This window comes from Rhinolophus ferrumequinum, chromosome 12 (assembly GCF_004115265.2).
Source record: "Rhinolophus ferrumequinum isolate MPI-CBG mRhiFer1 chromosome 12, mRhiFer1_v1.p, whole genome shotgun sequence".
Classification (NCBI taxonomy): Eukaryota; Metazoa; Chordata; class Mammalia; order Chiroptera; family Rhinolophidae; genus Rhinolophus; species Rhinolophus ferrumequinum.
Genome location: NC_046295.1, coordinates 21087242 through 21104436, shown reverse-complemented (window position 1 = coordinate 21104436; position 17195 = coordinate 21087242). Strand labels below are relative to the sequence as shown.

General features: G+C 36.7%; 1 protein-coding gene across 2 annotated transcripts in view; it reads left to right on the top strand.

Moving 5' to 3' along the window:
- Positions 1 to 17195, top strand: part of ADAMTSL1 (ADAMTS like 1) — an 887009-nt gene that overhangs the window by 219509 nt on the left and 650305 nt on the right. For both annotated transcript variants that reach the window (XM_033123965.1, XM_033123964.1), the window contains exon 2: positions 11878 to 11997. In XM_033123965.1, coding sequence (XP_032979856.1) covers positions 11878 to 11997 — 120 coding nt within the window. The remainder of the gene's footprint in view (positions 1 to 11877; positions 11998 to 17195) is intronic.

The window sequence follows — 17195 nt, the reverse complement described above, 5'->3', positions numbered from 1 at the left end:
CTAAAACTTAATGGTATCAAACAACAACTATGTTGTTATTACTTCTCGTAATTTTGTGGGTTGACTGGGTTCGACTGGATGACTATTCTACCCAAGTGACATCAGCTGGGGTTGACTTGTCTGGGAGCTTAATTGGACCAGTGTCCAAGATGATTTAGTCACATATCTGGTAGTTTAGCAAGGATAGCTATAAGGCTGGGTTCAGTTGAGACACTGGAATACCTGAGACTCTTTACATATAGTCTTAGGACTTTTCTCATTCCATGTGGACTCTACTTGGTTGCTTCATGCAGCCTCTTTAGCTGAGTTCTGGGTACACTTGCTGTTCTATGTCACTGATGCTCAAGACCTGAGGGGCCAGAGCTTCTACCTGGTGAAATGAGAAAGCAGGATTACCTGCTCTGTTAGAGGGGTTTTTAGCACACAACTGTTTTGTTTTTTACTTAATTCCTCTACTGGGCGAAATATGAATAATAATCACTATGCTGAAATAAAATTGATCTTTTTTTTTTCTTTGATATCTAAGGTTTTGAGGCTAGACCAAGCCAGGATGAATTCTCTCCCAAGAAGGTCCTGTGCCTCTTATGCAAATAGACCCATCATCTATTAGATGTGCTTAGGTTTTACAGTTTAGGGTCACGTTGGAATTTCTACTACTCACGCAAACACTTACACACAGATATAATTTCATACATCAGCATGCGCACACACATATGTGCTTATAAAGTGTTTTGATTTCCATACAAAGATCATACTTCTTTAATAAGAACAAAATATTATTAATATAAAAGAATGACAGAGTAAAAATACACAAGTATATTCAGCATTCCACTTCTCCTTCCCCAAGAAATACATGGACTGAATTTCAGAAATAACTTGGGAGTTGAGAAACAAAAAAGTTTTGAAGCACCAGCCACCATCTGTGTGAAGTACACTGAGAATGACAGAAATGGGGGAGGAGGAAAGTGGACATTTAAGAATGCTCGCTATGCATTAAGTATAAACCTCCCCACTTCTTGGGCATTTTCTTGAGATACTGAGTAAATATTTGAAATTCTTTAAAGTCACATATAAAATTTAAATATTGATATTTAAATACATTTCTCCCAAGTTTTTATGTTTACATTTTTTCAGAGCCTGGGCCATGAGGTATGTGTGGTGGAGGAGAGGCATGGTGAGTCCATGTACATCTGAGTTACACTGCTGAGACTATTAAATCATTATCCATAGAATTGTGCTTTGACTATTTTTTAAAGGGGGAATAAGTTTGCATGGGTCCAAACTATCCTATTTTTTTCCTCTGAAATACTGGTAAATGTTGGTAAGATCTGCTAGGGATGAGAAAAACTTCTAGAGTTTGTGAAACAATAAAAGTTAACTTGGTGACTTGCTCACAGAATAATATAACTTATTATCTGACTCCTTTGTATGTGATTAAATCCATTGAGTCAACTGAATAGAGTATCTGATCTACGTCTGCATTTCAGTGGTAGGATGAAGAGGCATCTAGAAAAGAGTTGAACTTGCAGCCAGGTATAGGCAGACTTGGTGAGGATCATGAGGGCAGAACCAGAGCTGGCTCTCATCCACCAATTCTGATTATTGTTTCCCAATGATGTAGAGAAGTAACTGAGACTTCAATTCACAGACAATAGAGAGCAGCGTTACCAGTGTTCCTACCATGCCTTTGGCATCATGGAGGCTGTATGGCACTGTCAGTTAAGCTCTCTACAGGATGAAATCTGAATGGCTCATCTTTATGGCCCCAAAGGAGCTAAAGTAAACTAAGCAAGGGTGAGAAAAGAAGCTCCTGCCCTAAATCATTTTCATTTTAATTCAGAATGTGAGTCGTAGCCTCTCTTCCAACTCCTCTTAGCTAAGCAACTCGCTTTAGAAAAGCCTAGATAATAATACTGGTCTACCTAAACATTTGCCAGGTATACAATCAAAAAAGTTGATTTGTACCACTGCATGTGTACCTAGATGTCTTTATGTTCTCCCTCCATTTTTCTTCATTTTAAAATTCTCTAACTGCTCAAAGTTCTCCCTTAATTCTTGACATTATTGAATGTTACATGCAACATTTAAAGAGTGTATGTGCACACACACACGCGCGCGTGCGAGCAATTTGAAGACCATTTCTGTTTCTCAGAGATGTCCACCTTTTGTGTTTCACATGTTCTTTCTTTGTCTAAGTGTAGATCTGAATCATAGCTGTTATCAGCTTTTTGAAGCCCAAGTGTCTTTAGAACTTTGGAATTGTACTGTGTTTCCCTCTTACGCAATGTAAAACGCGCCGTAAGGTATTTGAGGAAGATAAGAAAGAAGAGAATTAGTTCTATGTTTTGGTAATCTTGGTGCCTTCCTTGAGTTATGTGGCTGTTTTGCCATCTTATATATGTTAAGGGAGATGTCTCAAAATGCACATGTTATCTCTACCCTATACCTAGGAAGGTGATTTACGTTCTTCCTCATCTGAAACGATAAGAGCTTGTTGAAGATGGTCTCTAAAGTTCCTCCTAGCACTTTCAATGCCTGTGTTTATAACAAGTTATGGAAATGCCACAGCTTATCTATAGATCAAGCCCACGTTACATACAATGCATACCCTCGATGGAATTCTTTTTGCTACTTTTTCTTTAGACATTGTTCTGCGAGAGTAAACTTCTCTGCATGTTTTTATTTGTTTTTTTATTTTATTTTATTTTTATTTATTTTATTTTTTAAGAGTCTTTGTCTTGTCAAGGAAGATATCTACCTACCTTAAAGGTAAAGTAGATATTTTTTAAGCATAACTCCCTCTCCAGCCCAAAAAGGTTATTTTGCTAGGGTAATGGAGTTTCTTTTCATTGACATTCTGGGACAGATCTTTAAATTCAGCTACATCTGGTCACCTTGCCTCAAACTATATTATAGCTGTTTCTCTAAATCAGACCTGAACTAAGCAGGAACATCTGTACCAAGAATTATGAGGCCCAGCTGAACATGTTGGACCAGCATGTTCCATCTCACTTCTTTCTGCTTTAACCTTTTAGCAATTATCTTTACAATCCTTAGAAATGGTAATTAAAGTTGGTGGAAGAACAAACAGAATACTGAAATATTTTCAAGTTCCAAACACCAGGTATATAAATGTCAGTGGCTTAAATATGGTTATAAGAATGTTTTTATTAACAACCCCCACCGATCTTCTTGGGGATCATATTTAGGCTTTCCTTCAGGGGGTATAACCTGCTAATCAAGCTTGTGTAGTTGGCAGCTATTAGTTGGGGACACCTGAAGCTACTTCAAGAATATTTTTATTTCCCCAGATAAGCCTGATGAAGCACTAGCTATGAATAGGTATATAGACATTGCAAGGTCTCTATCTAAAAAGATTTAGTCACCTACCAATACAATAACCAAACAATACTTTCAAAGATAAACAGATGGTCTTCTAAGTGGACCCTTTCAACAATGAAAGCAATTTATTCAGTGAATCTGCCTGCCAGCTCTCTATAAATTTGTGAATGTGTACAGACAGATTTGCTGAGTCTCATGCATGATAAGCTGATTGAGCCTCTTATCATTGGTGACTGTGAGTTTGGAGACATTTGTAAATATTGTTTTGGTACCTATTCTCATAACACTCTGAAATACTTCTTCAGCATTATAATGACGAAATTTATTAAGATTATGTGTTCAGAAGTTTTTCCTGTTCTTTACAATTGAATTACTGTTCACTTTTTTCCCCACCTCACTACATTAGAATATTCCAACCAGTAATAAGGTTATTGGGATTAATAGAAAGAAGGCCACTGAGAGTAGACTGGGTTTCTATTTTTGTTATTTCATAGTATTTGGGTTCATTAAAAGTCTTAACGGGAAAAAGCCTTCAAATTATTAATTCTCTTCCAAAAATCAGAGACCTTTGTTTATCAACAAGTAGAATTTACTAATATCAGGCAAAATCAATGGTTGGTACCAAATGTCAGGACCTTTAATAAAGTTAAAAATATCTATATTTTTATTTAGAATGTGCTTTTTAAAAATTTTGGATTTTTTAAATTTCATTGGGACTATTCTCATTTTTGGCTTAGTATATCAATATTTTAAAGGCAAGTGAGCATATTGATCCTTTGGCTCGATTTCCTTCAAACCAGAAGTTACTTATAATTTCACAATGGGAACAGATTTTCTCTCCCTTCCCTGGGTTTCTAGGTCACTTTGAATTTTAGAATCAGAAGGTCACGATATTGGGTGGCAGGGCTATGTTTGTGCTTTTTGAATCCGTGTAAGTTCTCATCATTTCCTCTTATTACTTAGTAGTGGTTCTCAGAACTGGAGCTAGAGATTTTTTTTTTTTTGGCTCCAAGAAAATTGTTCAGTTATTTATTAAATAAATATTTGAGTGCCCCCTTGAACTCATAACCTTGACGTCAATCATTTCACTATTCACTGGTATTTAAATATAGGTGTATAGTCAGATAACACAGTGGCCAGTTATTTAAATTATTTTGCTAATATGAGAATTTATAGCTTAACTGTCTTAATTCTTAGTAAACGATGAAGCAAAATATGGGCATAAATACACTTTTCAAAATCCTTGGTAGGAAAAAAGCTAAAAATGTGGCTTTCAGCACTGCACTTTGTAAGTAATATTGAAACCTAAATCCTACCCAGGGGATATAAGCTTGGCTACATTTCAGTTTTCACAAAAAAACTAAATGAAGAATTAAGAACAATGAACTGATAATTTGAGTGCATGTTAGTATGTTTAAGCTTCTATTATTTCTACAGCCCTTTCTCCCAGCCTGAAAGTAAATGGCCACCTCTCCCAGAGTTATAAGAACATTATAACTACTTGAAAGCCCCAGCCATAATCCACTCCCACCATCAACATTACAGTTTCTCTGGAAATTATGACTTTTCCTTAATGACGGTAGAGATTCAAAAATGTGAACCAGTTGCTCTGTATGTTAACTTTACAAATGGTAGTCACGACTCATAGAGCAAACTTGTAAGAAGTAGGAAATTTCGAGGGCGTGGGGGGTGGTTACCTTTTCTTTGTCCAGACAATTTCATTGTAAGCAGATGAATCAGAATCCTAACCAGTATTCTCTGGAGCCACTGAAAGATCAATGAGGGACCAGTTGGTGCCAGGTCATGATGGGAGGAGTGTGAAGTAGAAGACAAAAGTCTACTGTAGACACAGTTTGAGTTTCTGACTCTCTCCCAAAGCCAAATGCAAAAGCTTTTCTTATTATTCAGTGGCTCCTGTTTTGTTTTAGTTTTAAACCACCTTTTACTGCTAATGGGGAAGAGAATGGAGTTATTTGAAAGATTCCCGTTTCCTGTATTTACCTACCTCCCTCTCTATGTGGCTGATTGCTCAGCCCCATTAGTGAGACCATACACCACAACAATAAATTGCTTCCATGCCTTCCTGGAGCTAATGAGATTCTATTCTGAGAGCCGGTATTTCTACATTCCTGGGTTCTCTAAGGAGTTCTTTGGTGTGCCAGTGATCGGAAAGAGGAGTCACTGGTTGAAGCAGGAAATCAGACTGTAATTGGAGAAGCGATCTTCATTACAGGGTACAAATTCTAGCACATGACCGTCTTTGTGATTCCTGGGGAGCAGTCCTTTGGAGTCTAGAAATCCTGTAGGAACAAATACATGTCTCAGTAATGATTACTTGTTTCTTGCCCTATTCCTGTGAGTGAATGACCAAGCCTGAATCTAGGGAGACTTGAGTCTTTAAGAGACACTGTCTCTGGTACCTAATGTAGCCACTGGCCCTGTACAAAGTTTCACCACTTCTCACATTTCTGTTTACGCATCTGCATAGCTAACGCCACTGAACCATAAAATGCAACGGGATGCCATTTTTGATGCATTTTTATGATATACTAACTACCATATACCTGCAAGGGGAGTTTTGACATCAAATATGAAGTTTTTCAAACCAAAACTCAGGAAACCTGACCATGGAAAATAGAATTTTTTAAATCCTGGAAATTTTCAAGTTTTAGTCAAAGTTTAATTGAATTCAGAGTCTGGGGGTTGATAGCCTGATGAGCCATGATCTATGTCCTCAAGGAATTAATTGTCTGTAATAATTTGATGTAATACTGTCTTAAATGTATTTTTTTATGTATAGATGGTTTATTGCGGAATTGTACACCTGAACCCTATGTTATTTTGCTAACAATTGTTACCCCAATAAACTTTAATTTAAAAAAAAAGAAAAGAAAGAGAAAAAAGAAATAAGAACCAATCATTTAAAAATATATGCATAAATATATTTTCATAGAAAACCAATGAAAGGAAGAGTAAGAATGGTGAAAACCAGTATAAGTCTGGGTTTTCCTTGTTAATATTTTCTGTCAGCATAAATCAGCTATTAGACATGAATCCATGTTACGTTGTTGTGCGGGAGACCCTGCTTGCTGCACCATTTGTCGTGTGAGGTGGCCTGCAGGGCCTCTGGTCCCGCTCCCCACATAAGAACACAGGATATGGCTAGGTCCAAAAGAAACACCCACGGACCCATACATAGGGGAGTCATACCACTATATTCTCTCTGGCGGCCGGGTGGGACACACGCAGTAGTAGCCACACAATCCGCAGTCCACCATTCACTTCTTTGCCTGCCAACCAACCAACCAATCAACGCAGCCCCCGCAGTTACATCAGTAGCCAATTGGCTAACTGGTTACAGCTGATGGTCAACCAATCACATCTGATGGCCATTCACCCCTCGAGCCAGCACCTCCACATGCAAGGCTGAGAGCCTGGAAACTGCTCTCTGGGACTCTGTCCCCACATACATGTTAAATATTAGTGCTCCCCACGGTTCTTACCTCAGCTCTCATATCTCCTCATTCTTCTTTCTTTTCCTCGGCAAATTTATTCATTCTACTGTGTTTCCCCAAAAATAAGACATAGCTGGACAATCAGCTCGAATGTATCTTTTGGAGCAAAAATTAATATAAGACCTGGTTTTATTTTACTATAATATAAGACCGGGTCTTATAATATAATTAATATAATATAATATAATATAATATAATATAATACAATACAATACAGTACAATACCAGGTCTTATATTGATTTTTGCTCCAAAAGACATATTAGAAGTGATTGTCTGGCTAGGTCTTATTTTCGGGGAAACATGGTAAGTATCATCCACTTCCCATATGATGTCAGCACTTACTATTATCTTCATACCAGTCTCTTTCATGTGCATGAAACTCACCTTTTTCTTCCCAAGACACCTGAGACTCCACTTTGCTGGAACCAAACTCCTCATCTAATGCATACATTTGCTCCTCCTCCGATATTTCCTATTTTGTTGAATGTACTACTATCCACTCTGCTCTTAAATCCAAGCAGAAAATAGAAACATAACCTGAGAATTATACTCTGCTTTAAGGTGGCCACCAACTCTTATGATCCTTTCTTTCCCAGTCAACCCTTAGGGTCTTCATAAGTTCTCATCTGAATAATTGAAATGGTCTGAAAACTGATCACCTCATGTCCAGGTTTACCACCATAATACTCTTCCAAACTTCCAAGTCCAAGCAAAACTCTGGCTTAGTCTTTCAGTGACCATGATTTATAATCTGTCCCCGGCCCACTATACAAATCCAGTTCCCATCACTTGTTCTCATGTACTCCACTCTCTTGCCATTTTAGACTACTTAACAGTCACCAAACAAAACAAGATGTCTCAAACCTCCATGCCTTTGCCCAGGCTGTTCCCTCCTCCTGGAACAAGAATCTTCCCTTCCTCACTCCTATTTTCCTTTTCCAGTGGGTAAATCCCACTCTTTCTTTAACCCCATTTTAAAGCTTCTGTAATCCTTCCTGGGAGAGATAGTCACCCTTGCTGTGTTTTCCTGTAGCATTCTGTTCTCCCCTAGATTCTTTCATTGTTTTAATTAAGATACTTTAACAACAGTTACAAATAGTCTCTAAAATGGATAATGGTTCAAACACAGTGGACTATTACTTCTTGATCACCTAACAGTATTAGGTAAGTGAATAGGTCATAGGGTGGCCTTCCTGTATGCTGTCATTCAGGGAGCCCAGCTAATGAAGCCTCTGCCACCTTTAACTTGCCTCAGTTCCAGACAGACCTGGGGGCAAAAGAGCGTGGGGGAGGGGATTTGGGAGATTTGTATGGACTAGGCCTGGTAGTAGCACCCATTACTTCCACCAGCTAATACTCAGTCTTGAACATCTTAACTGAAAAGGAGGCTTGGAAGTATATTCTAGTTGTGTACCAAAATGATGAAAAGATGGTGGCTTTTGGTAAGCATCTAGAATATCTCCTATAGTGAAGTTCCTGGCAATTTATAGAAATTGAGTAAATGTGTGTACATAGGAGTTAATAAAAGAATGGATGAGTAAAAGTATTACTTTGGATTTAAATAACAATTTTTAAAAACAGCTTGAAATAGAAGTGTAAGATATATATATTTATGTATCTTGATATCTCATTAAGTGTAACTGTATTTCTAAAACACACAAAATATTATTATCCATGACTGATAGACACAGATATTCAAAACTAACTTAATATTGACCAAAGTAATTTCGGTATTTTAAATTGCCCAATTAGTAATACTGTTCATGGTGAAGTTAAATTAGAAACAGACATGCATAAGATGTCTATAGGGGCAAAATGGCTATAATTACATTCATTTAACTTTCATATTCTTATCTGTTCTCAGAATTAAATTGAATTTTAGTTTAATTAAGACCTTCTGCCTTGATATCACATAAAAGTATTTGATAAGTTGAGCATTTTAGTGAGAATTGTAGGACTTATAAAATGTCATCTTTCTTGGGATACACAAATGGGCAGAAACTCGTTTTTAAACAAGTACACAGTTGTGATTGAGAATTAAGGTGTAAACCAAATGGACAAAGTGTTTGCTGATTATCCTTCATTGTTGGGAGCATTTAGTCCTCATATTTGACATCTCACTTTCTCTTCTGGAGGATATTTGAGTCATTGTTTTTGTCTATTTCTTTAACCAGTTTAACAAAAGAAGTTTCCCACAGGCATAAAAAAGTTTTCACAAAGCAAATACACTAAATTTATTAGTCTACACTTCAGACTTTAGTTTTAATAACTCTGGCATTGAATGACTAAAGGTGGCCACCATTTTGAATAATAGAGTTAGAATTCAAAATAGCATAGGATTTTTAGAGAAATGATTAATAAAATGTGAGATTTAGTAGTGATCAGCATACATTAGTCCTCTTGAAAACAAAGTTAAAACACATCAATTCTAAGTCACTTTATTTTTTTAATTTTTCAGTTATAGTTGACATTGAATAGTATATTAGTTTCAGGTGTACAGCATAATGGTTAGACATTTATATAACTTATGAAGTGATCCCACTGGTAAGTCTAGCACTCACCTGACACCATATATAGTCATCACAACATTATTGACTATATTCCCTATGCTGTACTTTACATCCCCCTGACTATTTTGTAACTGCCAATTTGTACTTCTTAATCCCTTCACCTTTTTCAGCCAGGCCCCCAAGCCCCCCTCCCACCTAGCAACCATCAGTTTGTTCATTCTAGGTCACTTTAGATTCAGTTCTTGATCTTTTTCAAAGAGTTGCACGAGCGCTGCTATTCCTTATCTAGAACTTGAAGAGCTGTGAGTGATTCTGAATACCAAATCCATGAGTGTGTAATGTATGCAGCAGGAAGTAGGGAATCCCTGAAAGTTTCTGAGATGAGAAGTAACATGGTCAAGGCAGGTTTTGAGTGTATTTAACTATAGACTCAAAGAATGATTGACCTTGATGAGAAAGAACTAAGAGAAAAATTTAAATGTAATAGGAATAAATTAGATTAGTTAGAAGGATGCATTTCCAAGAATTAGTTCTTGCAAATTCTACCTCTGCTTGTTTAATGCTGTTTAATTCTTAAGAAACTTAACGTAGGAGAAGAAATAAGATAACCTGTCATTGCACCCTATCTCTTGTTGAGTGTATCAGTTTTCTATTACTGCCATAATTACCACAGATAATGGCTCAAAACAACACAAAAGTACTATCTCACAGTTTTCGTAGCTTAGAAGTCTAACAAGGCATGGCTGGATTCTCTGCTCAGAGTCTCATTAGGCTAAAATCAAGGTATTGGCCTAAGACGTAGTTCTTATCTAGGGCTCAGGTCCTCTTCCAAGCTCAGTCATTGGCAGAATTTATTTCCTTCTCATGCTTCTCATGTGCCCTCCTCCATCTTCCAGTCAGCAATAGCAAGTCAAGTCATTGTCATTTTTTAAATTTCTCTGAAATCCTCTTCTGCCCTCACCCCGTTGAAATTTCTGCTTTGTAAGACCAGGTGTGATTACATTGGGCCAACCTGGAAAACCCAGGATACTAACCCTATCTTGAAGTCACCAATTAAGTAAACTTAATTACATCTGCCAAGTCCTTATTGCCACGTTAAACAATATATTCACCAATATGACCCTAAGGAAGGAAGTGAAAGGGCCCAAGGTTCTGTCTACCACAGTGATATTAACTATACTGTATATCAACAGAGGCCATTTACATATAAGTTATAGAAAATTATACTCCTTTCCCAAAGACTTAGTGTTTAAAATGATTTTGATTTATTATGAATTATTGCAGACTTTCAAGACAATATAAATTAATATGAACACCCACATAGTCATTATTGATATTACCAATACCATAAAAACTATAAAATTCAAAATGTATAAAAGTTGAAAAGTTAAAACAATATGAAGACAATATGAAGGTAATATAATACCCATTTGTAATGTCCGTTGCAAATGTAAATATGATCAAAGAACTCCATGTAGGTTAAAAGCTTAGATTTTTTATTTGTTCCTTGGGCAGAATGTGCTTTTGTTGCTAATAATGGCTGTTATTTATTGAATGCTTACTATATGCAAGTCACTGCACTCCGGGCTTTACATATATTATCTCCTATTTCCTCAGCAATGTAGTAAGGTTGATATCATTCCTATTTTATGATGAGTAAACTGAGGCTCAGAGAGGTAGTAGGAGGCCTCGGTGAATTGATTATTCCTTGAATTTATAGGAGTCATTTAAGAGTTTGTCCTTCACCAGAGGTTTGAGTAGCTCAGTAGCAAAATGATATAATGAAAAGAAAAGGGTTTTACAGTCAGATCTGTGTTTGAGTGCCGATTTCAACACTTACTAACTTGGCACATTCCTGAAGCCCTTTGTGCCTCCGGTTCCTAATTTGTAAAGTGTGGCTAATAACAGACACCTCCTGGGGCTGGTGCAAGATAACGTGTGTAAAGAACCTGGTATGTGATAAGCTCTGGATAAAAGTTCTCCAATACCTCCCTCCAGAGTAGCTGAAGTACATCTGGTTCTAAAGCATTTGAATAACTCAGAAAGTCCTAGATATCCTATCCTAGATATTGAACAGGGTATCAGGATCCATCTGATGCTCAGATCTATGGGACTCACATCCTGGGACTAAGCGTAGATCTCTGGAGGGCCCAAGACCGCTATGTGACACATACATATGGATAGCTCAGGGGAATGCTAGTCTAGGAGCCTGATCACACTGGACCTGGCCACAAAGATAATTTATAATCACTGAATTTTGACATGTACACCCATCAATTAAGAGGCACCAACTTAGCAGGGACTTTCCTGGCATTCATCCAAGGAACCGCATGCCAGAATGTTCTAGTAGCTCTCACATTAATATGTATTTATGTGCATTGTTTTTGATTGCCCTAATCAGACTTGAACTGAATCCAAGAGATTTCTACAACTCCGAAACATTAATTCCTAGCGCCCCCTCCCTCCAGCCTCTGTCTGAAGGCTTAATTCAGCTATCTTATCTCTCTAGGTATGTGGAGACGAAAACCAAGGGGCCGTTTTCCTGCGGGAATTTCCACTGGTTCGAAGAGAGAGCATTTATGAAGATTTCCTGTCTGACCTCTTGAATAGTCACAAAACTGAAGACCCGGTACAGTGTCTCTTCTAATTATTCTTAGAAACACAGAAGTTCAATGGCTAATTCTGGCTTGTGGTGGTGGTTGGTTTTAGCAAATCTGAAGAGGTTGGTATGGCATTTTCTCCTACCCATGAGAAGGAAAGGGAAGCAAAGTGGTGGGGTAGTGGGCAGCCTGTGAGGCAACTTCCTGATTTTCCTGTGTCTGGCAAGCTTCAAATATTTCACTCAAGCATTAAAGTGTGTTTGGGGTAGCATGTGGAGGATTCACATTAAAATAAGTGATGTTTTGCCAGCTAGTCTGAACATCAAATGGTAATAATTTAAATGAGTGAAGAAAAAAGGAGATTTATATGTAAAGCCCAAATTGTATTATGGCTCAATGGAAATTCGACCATCTTCCAATCTTAGCTTCTTTGTGGATATTTTTACTTCAAAGTGTTAGTCATGTTTATTTGATGAAAGTTTGTTTCTCTGGTGGTGATTTTTGGGGGGAGAGTCTAGAAAATGAGCTCTCAAATGAAAACAAATAGTATCGTTGACTGGGGAGGTCAAGATGTAGGTCCCTCTCTCTTTGCCAATCAAACTGTGATTTGTAGTTCGTACTTTATTGTGAGAATTGGATGCGTAACTTGTGAAAGTTCTAAATGTGGATCTTCATGGTGATGACCTTGTGCTCAGAAGTACTGGCTTTGGAATTAGCAGATCCTGTATACACGAGACAGTGGATTTCTTGTCCAATCATAAAATGGTAAGATCACAGAAAAAAATGCCTTAGAATGCCTTCAAAGCAAACACATAAGTGGCTTAATTTCTGTCTCCTCTACCCTGCCTCCTTATAGCTCTCTCTCAAGAGAGTTCTTTTTGCATATTTGTCTCATAAACTTCTCTTCCAGACAGTAAATTAGCTTTCTCAGTAGCTTCTCACAGACCACCTCTTACTGTTTTTGTTATTTCCATCTTCTCTATGACAGACAGTCACATCCTTCTCAGATCTTGTGCCCCAGTAAAGGCAGGAACAGTGGTGAAGTTTACCAAGGGTACTATAATTAGTTTTCATTTGGTTCATATATATCAGGGGTGCCAAAAAAATGTATACAAGTGGACACTTTGGTCAACATTGCTCAAGCAGCAGTTCGCCATAATCAGAAGTGTCTGGACACTAATGGTAACCAATTTGAGCACTTCTTGTAATTGCAGAAGTCAAACGTGACTTGTATCCATCTTTTGTTATTGGTATATATTGAGTATTACAATTTTAATACAGTTTTCCTTTCTTAAAATGCGTAAATATTTTTTTGGCACCTTCTGTATATTTTTTCGCAATAAACTCTGAATATGCAAGGCCTGCCTACCTTTTCAACTTTGTGTTTGCTCAAGCCTTTTGTGTATGTGTGACCTGTGGCACACACACTGCCACTTAGGTTTTATTTCTTCCTCCTGTGGACACTATCTTGTAGTTGTATTTTAATTTTATCCCGTTTGATGTCATGCAAACCTGAAATATATTAGCATATTTTAGGTTTGGTTTTTTCAAAGTCCGGAAAGTGCTGTTATATGGATACTTCATGCAAACTTCATAAGCAAGACTAATTATTACATAATTTATGCCATAAAGGAAATTGAATAATATGAACTAATGATGAACATAATGGAATTGTTATAGTGGTGCCACTAAAAACAATTTTTGTCACTTGGCAAGCATTGAAGTGTGTCGTGAACATTATTACATGATCTTACATTGATTTACATCATAATAAGAATTGTGCATGGTGCTGAATTTCATAAATCCTACTGAGGTCACAAGTAATTGAGTGGGTGGACGCATTTAATGTGAAAAAAAGAATTACCAACCAACCCAGTCAGAACTGGGGTTATAGAAGACAATATGAGGGAAAAGAAAAGATCCACGCTTCCTAAATACCAGAAGCTAATTCAGCCTCCTAGTAAGTTTGTGCAATTCTAACAATTTCTGTGGAAACTGTGTCTCTGAACACTTCATTTGGCCCACTGGATATAAACTTTTAAAGTGTAACTTTATTTTCTAAAAAGACATTACAAAATGAATCACTATCATCTCTGTATTTGTGTAAGGGGAAGAGTTTAAACATGAGTAACTACTTGTATTAATAGCCAGAAAAGTGTAAATTCCTTTTGTGCCCCTTATGTATGAGTTTCTGCTCTGTTGGGGGTTCTTCAGCAGAATGGGATAATCATCAAGAAAATAACCTTCCTAGTATAGGTCACAAAAACCACTTGCCACTTGTGGGTGAGAGAGGAAAAATAGTCGAGCAACATAATCTGATTTGTACAACTCCGTCGGCTTTCAAGTAAGTGTCCCTAGTGTCCCAAGCATGTATACACTGTTTCACCTTCCTGACTGGATTAGTAGCTCTGCTGCTTGAGGTGGGCATCTATGTTGATTCTCACCGTCCTAGCATCTAATCCGGCACTTGAATATGGTAAATGCTCTGTTGTGTTAAGTGTTTGTTGATGAGGGAAACCCATCATGACTATTCTCTATTACTCTGTTGTTAGCATATTACATCGAAACACTGTGAGAATTCCATCACAGACTGTGAATGAAATGTGGAAATCCATCTAAATGCAAAGTAAAATGGTATGAATGACTTCAGTTTTTTTGTTTTTTTTTTTTGTTTTTTATGAGGTGATGAAAGAATATTTGGGATTATCTCCATGATGTCCTTTCAAGCCAGTGTTTAAGTTTGTAATAAAGAATGTGAATTCAGGGAAGTTTGCCCACTGGAAATTTATAGTTATGGAAGTAACAGATTTATCCCCGATATGTGTAACATTTCGGACAAGGGAGTATTAACCGTAGGAAACATCTTGTCAGACTTCTGGGTAAAATTATTGCTATCCTCTTTTTAGGTCTTTAATTTTTCTTCTTCATACCCTTTCTTTATTCTTTTATAGACATTTGAAAACCGAAACAGCCTAACTTATTTGTGAAAATCTTTCACCTCAAAGCTTAATTTTGGGGGGTTGTATTTGACTTTTAAGTGACACTTCTTCAACTCCTTCTCAAGGAGGGTCTTTTGGCATTAATTAACTTTTACATTGCATTAGAAAAACTTTCTAGTTAGCTTCCTCTCAGAGGGCTAATTCCATTCACCACACTGTGAAAAGCAATCTAAGTGAACCATTTGTCTAGAACCCACTGTAGGCAACCAAACTTCTAATTATTGCCTGAAACTCTGCATGTGTGTGATTTGCGTTGTTTGCAGAAATAGGATGTTTGTCAAAGGCTGTTATTCATTCATGGAATAGTGGAGAAACAGATCACATTGTTTTTGGTTGTCAGCTGGATACAAAATCAGGATAATAATTAACATGAAATTCATTACAGACTGGGATTTTCTTCAGTATGTAATTAGTGCAAACCTTATTTGCCAGTAGCTTTATAGCTCACAAAGCCGTTATTGAAGCCACTATTGTATCTTTGTAGAAAAGAAAAGTTATTTAAATATTTATTCCAATTGAGGGTAGAGTGGTCCTTTTAATGACTGGTAAAGTAAGGTTCCTTTGTGTAATAAAGGTTAGCTTTCAGACAGGAATCCTCAGAAATGCTTGTCTTTAATGACTATGTGTGAGAAGACAGTTTGTTTTCTAGGTCAATTCAGTAATTCTCTGAAGTTCAACTTAAACAAAAATTGCAATTTATTAAGAATGGTTCTGCATTCAATTTTTTTTCTCCCTTGGTTTGTTGGGGCGGGGGGACTGGTGGGGGCGAGTATTATTTCTCTGTACTGAAAAATTAGTTCAACCAATACATACACTAATGTAAAATGGACTATAACTATTTCCATATGTTCCCAAGGTGTTCACTAACCTCCTCCCAAACACTGCCAAGAGAAAGGAAACAGAATTTAACTAGTAACATCTGAAGATAATAACTTAATTTGCTTAATTATAGTTCTAAGTTGGCTACTATTTTGGAGTATTTAGTGGACATAAATACAAGGAAGTAGCAATGTGTCCAGAACTTTTATGTTACTGAAAAGTGACTCAACTTGTTGCTCTGTCATCAACATCTTCACACCTGAATTCGTTCAGCACACTCTTGACAGAATTACCTTTTCCAAAAAGTTTGATCTATTTGTTCCTCATAAGTGTTTGAGGAATAAAGAGAAGAAGAAACTAATATTTAATTGCAAATGTGCACGTGCTCAAAGCTGCTTATGGCTCCATAAAGCCTTATTGATTAGAGACCACCATATTTTTTATTAACTGATTTTAAGCAAAGAAAATTGTGCAGTGGTGTTGAAGGAGCCAGATGTTTTAAAAGTGGAAGTACATTCCAATTCAGTCTTTGATTTTAGTGGCTCGCTTACAGGATAACTTGAATTGGCTACCAAAACTCTTCCTTGGGAAAATAAACGCTGAGACAAGAAGACTAGATTTGATTTCTAGCACATTTGCTACTTTCAATTATATGATATCACAAATAAAAAAATCAGAAGACACTACAAAGTATATATAATATGTTACCCTTCAAGAGTTTTAAATGTTTTTATTTATCTGTGTTTATAAGACTTACCTAATACATTATAACTCTACCAGTCATGAACTGTTTTAAAAAAGACTTTGTTTTGCATATAAATATTTTATATAAGCTCACATTTTCTGATTATGTTTTGGTATTCTACACTAATACTCTACATCATTTCTACATTTCTGTGGAAAGGACAAAAGAGCTAGGAGAAGGTCCAATATGCACCAAGTACTTACTATAGATTTATACAAATTCCTCAGAACAACCTGAAGTAGACAATGATAGCTCCATTTTGCCATAGTAATAATCCATTGAAAATGTAATTTTTGAAAGCTACCGCTCACAATTGTTACAAAACTATAAAAACATAGCACTAAACGAGGTACAAAATCTGAATGGAGTATCAATGAATAACTCAAAAATAAACTGTCTATTAATAACATATTATTTACTTGTATACAAAAGAAGCCAATGGAACCAATAATTGATTTTATCTAAGAAAGGCAAAACAGGGTTTAAATAAGAGGAAAAAAAGGAGGGGAAGACAGGAAAACCACAGATTGTTTGCAATAGCACATTGTGTTTTCCATTTCTTGTTGTTTAAAATAGTAAATTGCTGATTAGCTGGTAGCTACAAAGTCAGTCTTGTTCCTTGAATGACTACCTGGGTCAAGAGAATAAACAATGTCCGTTGTCT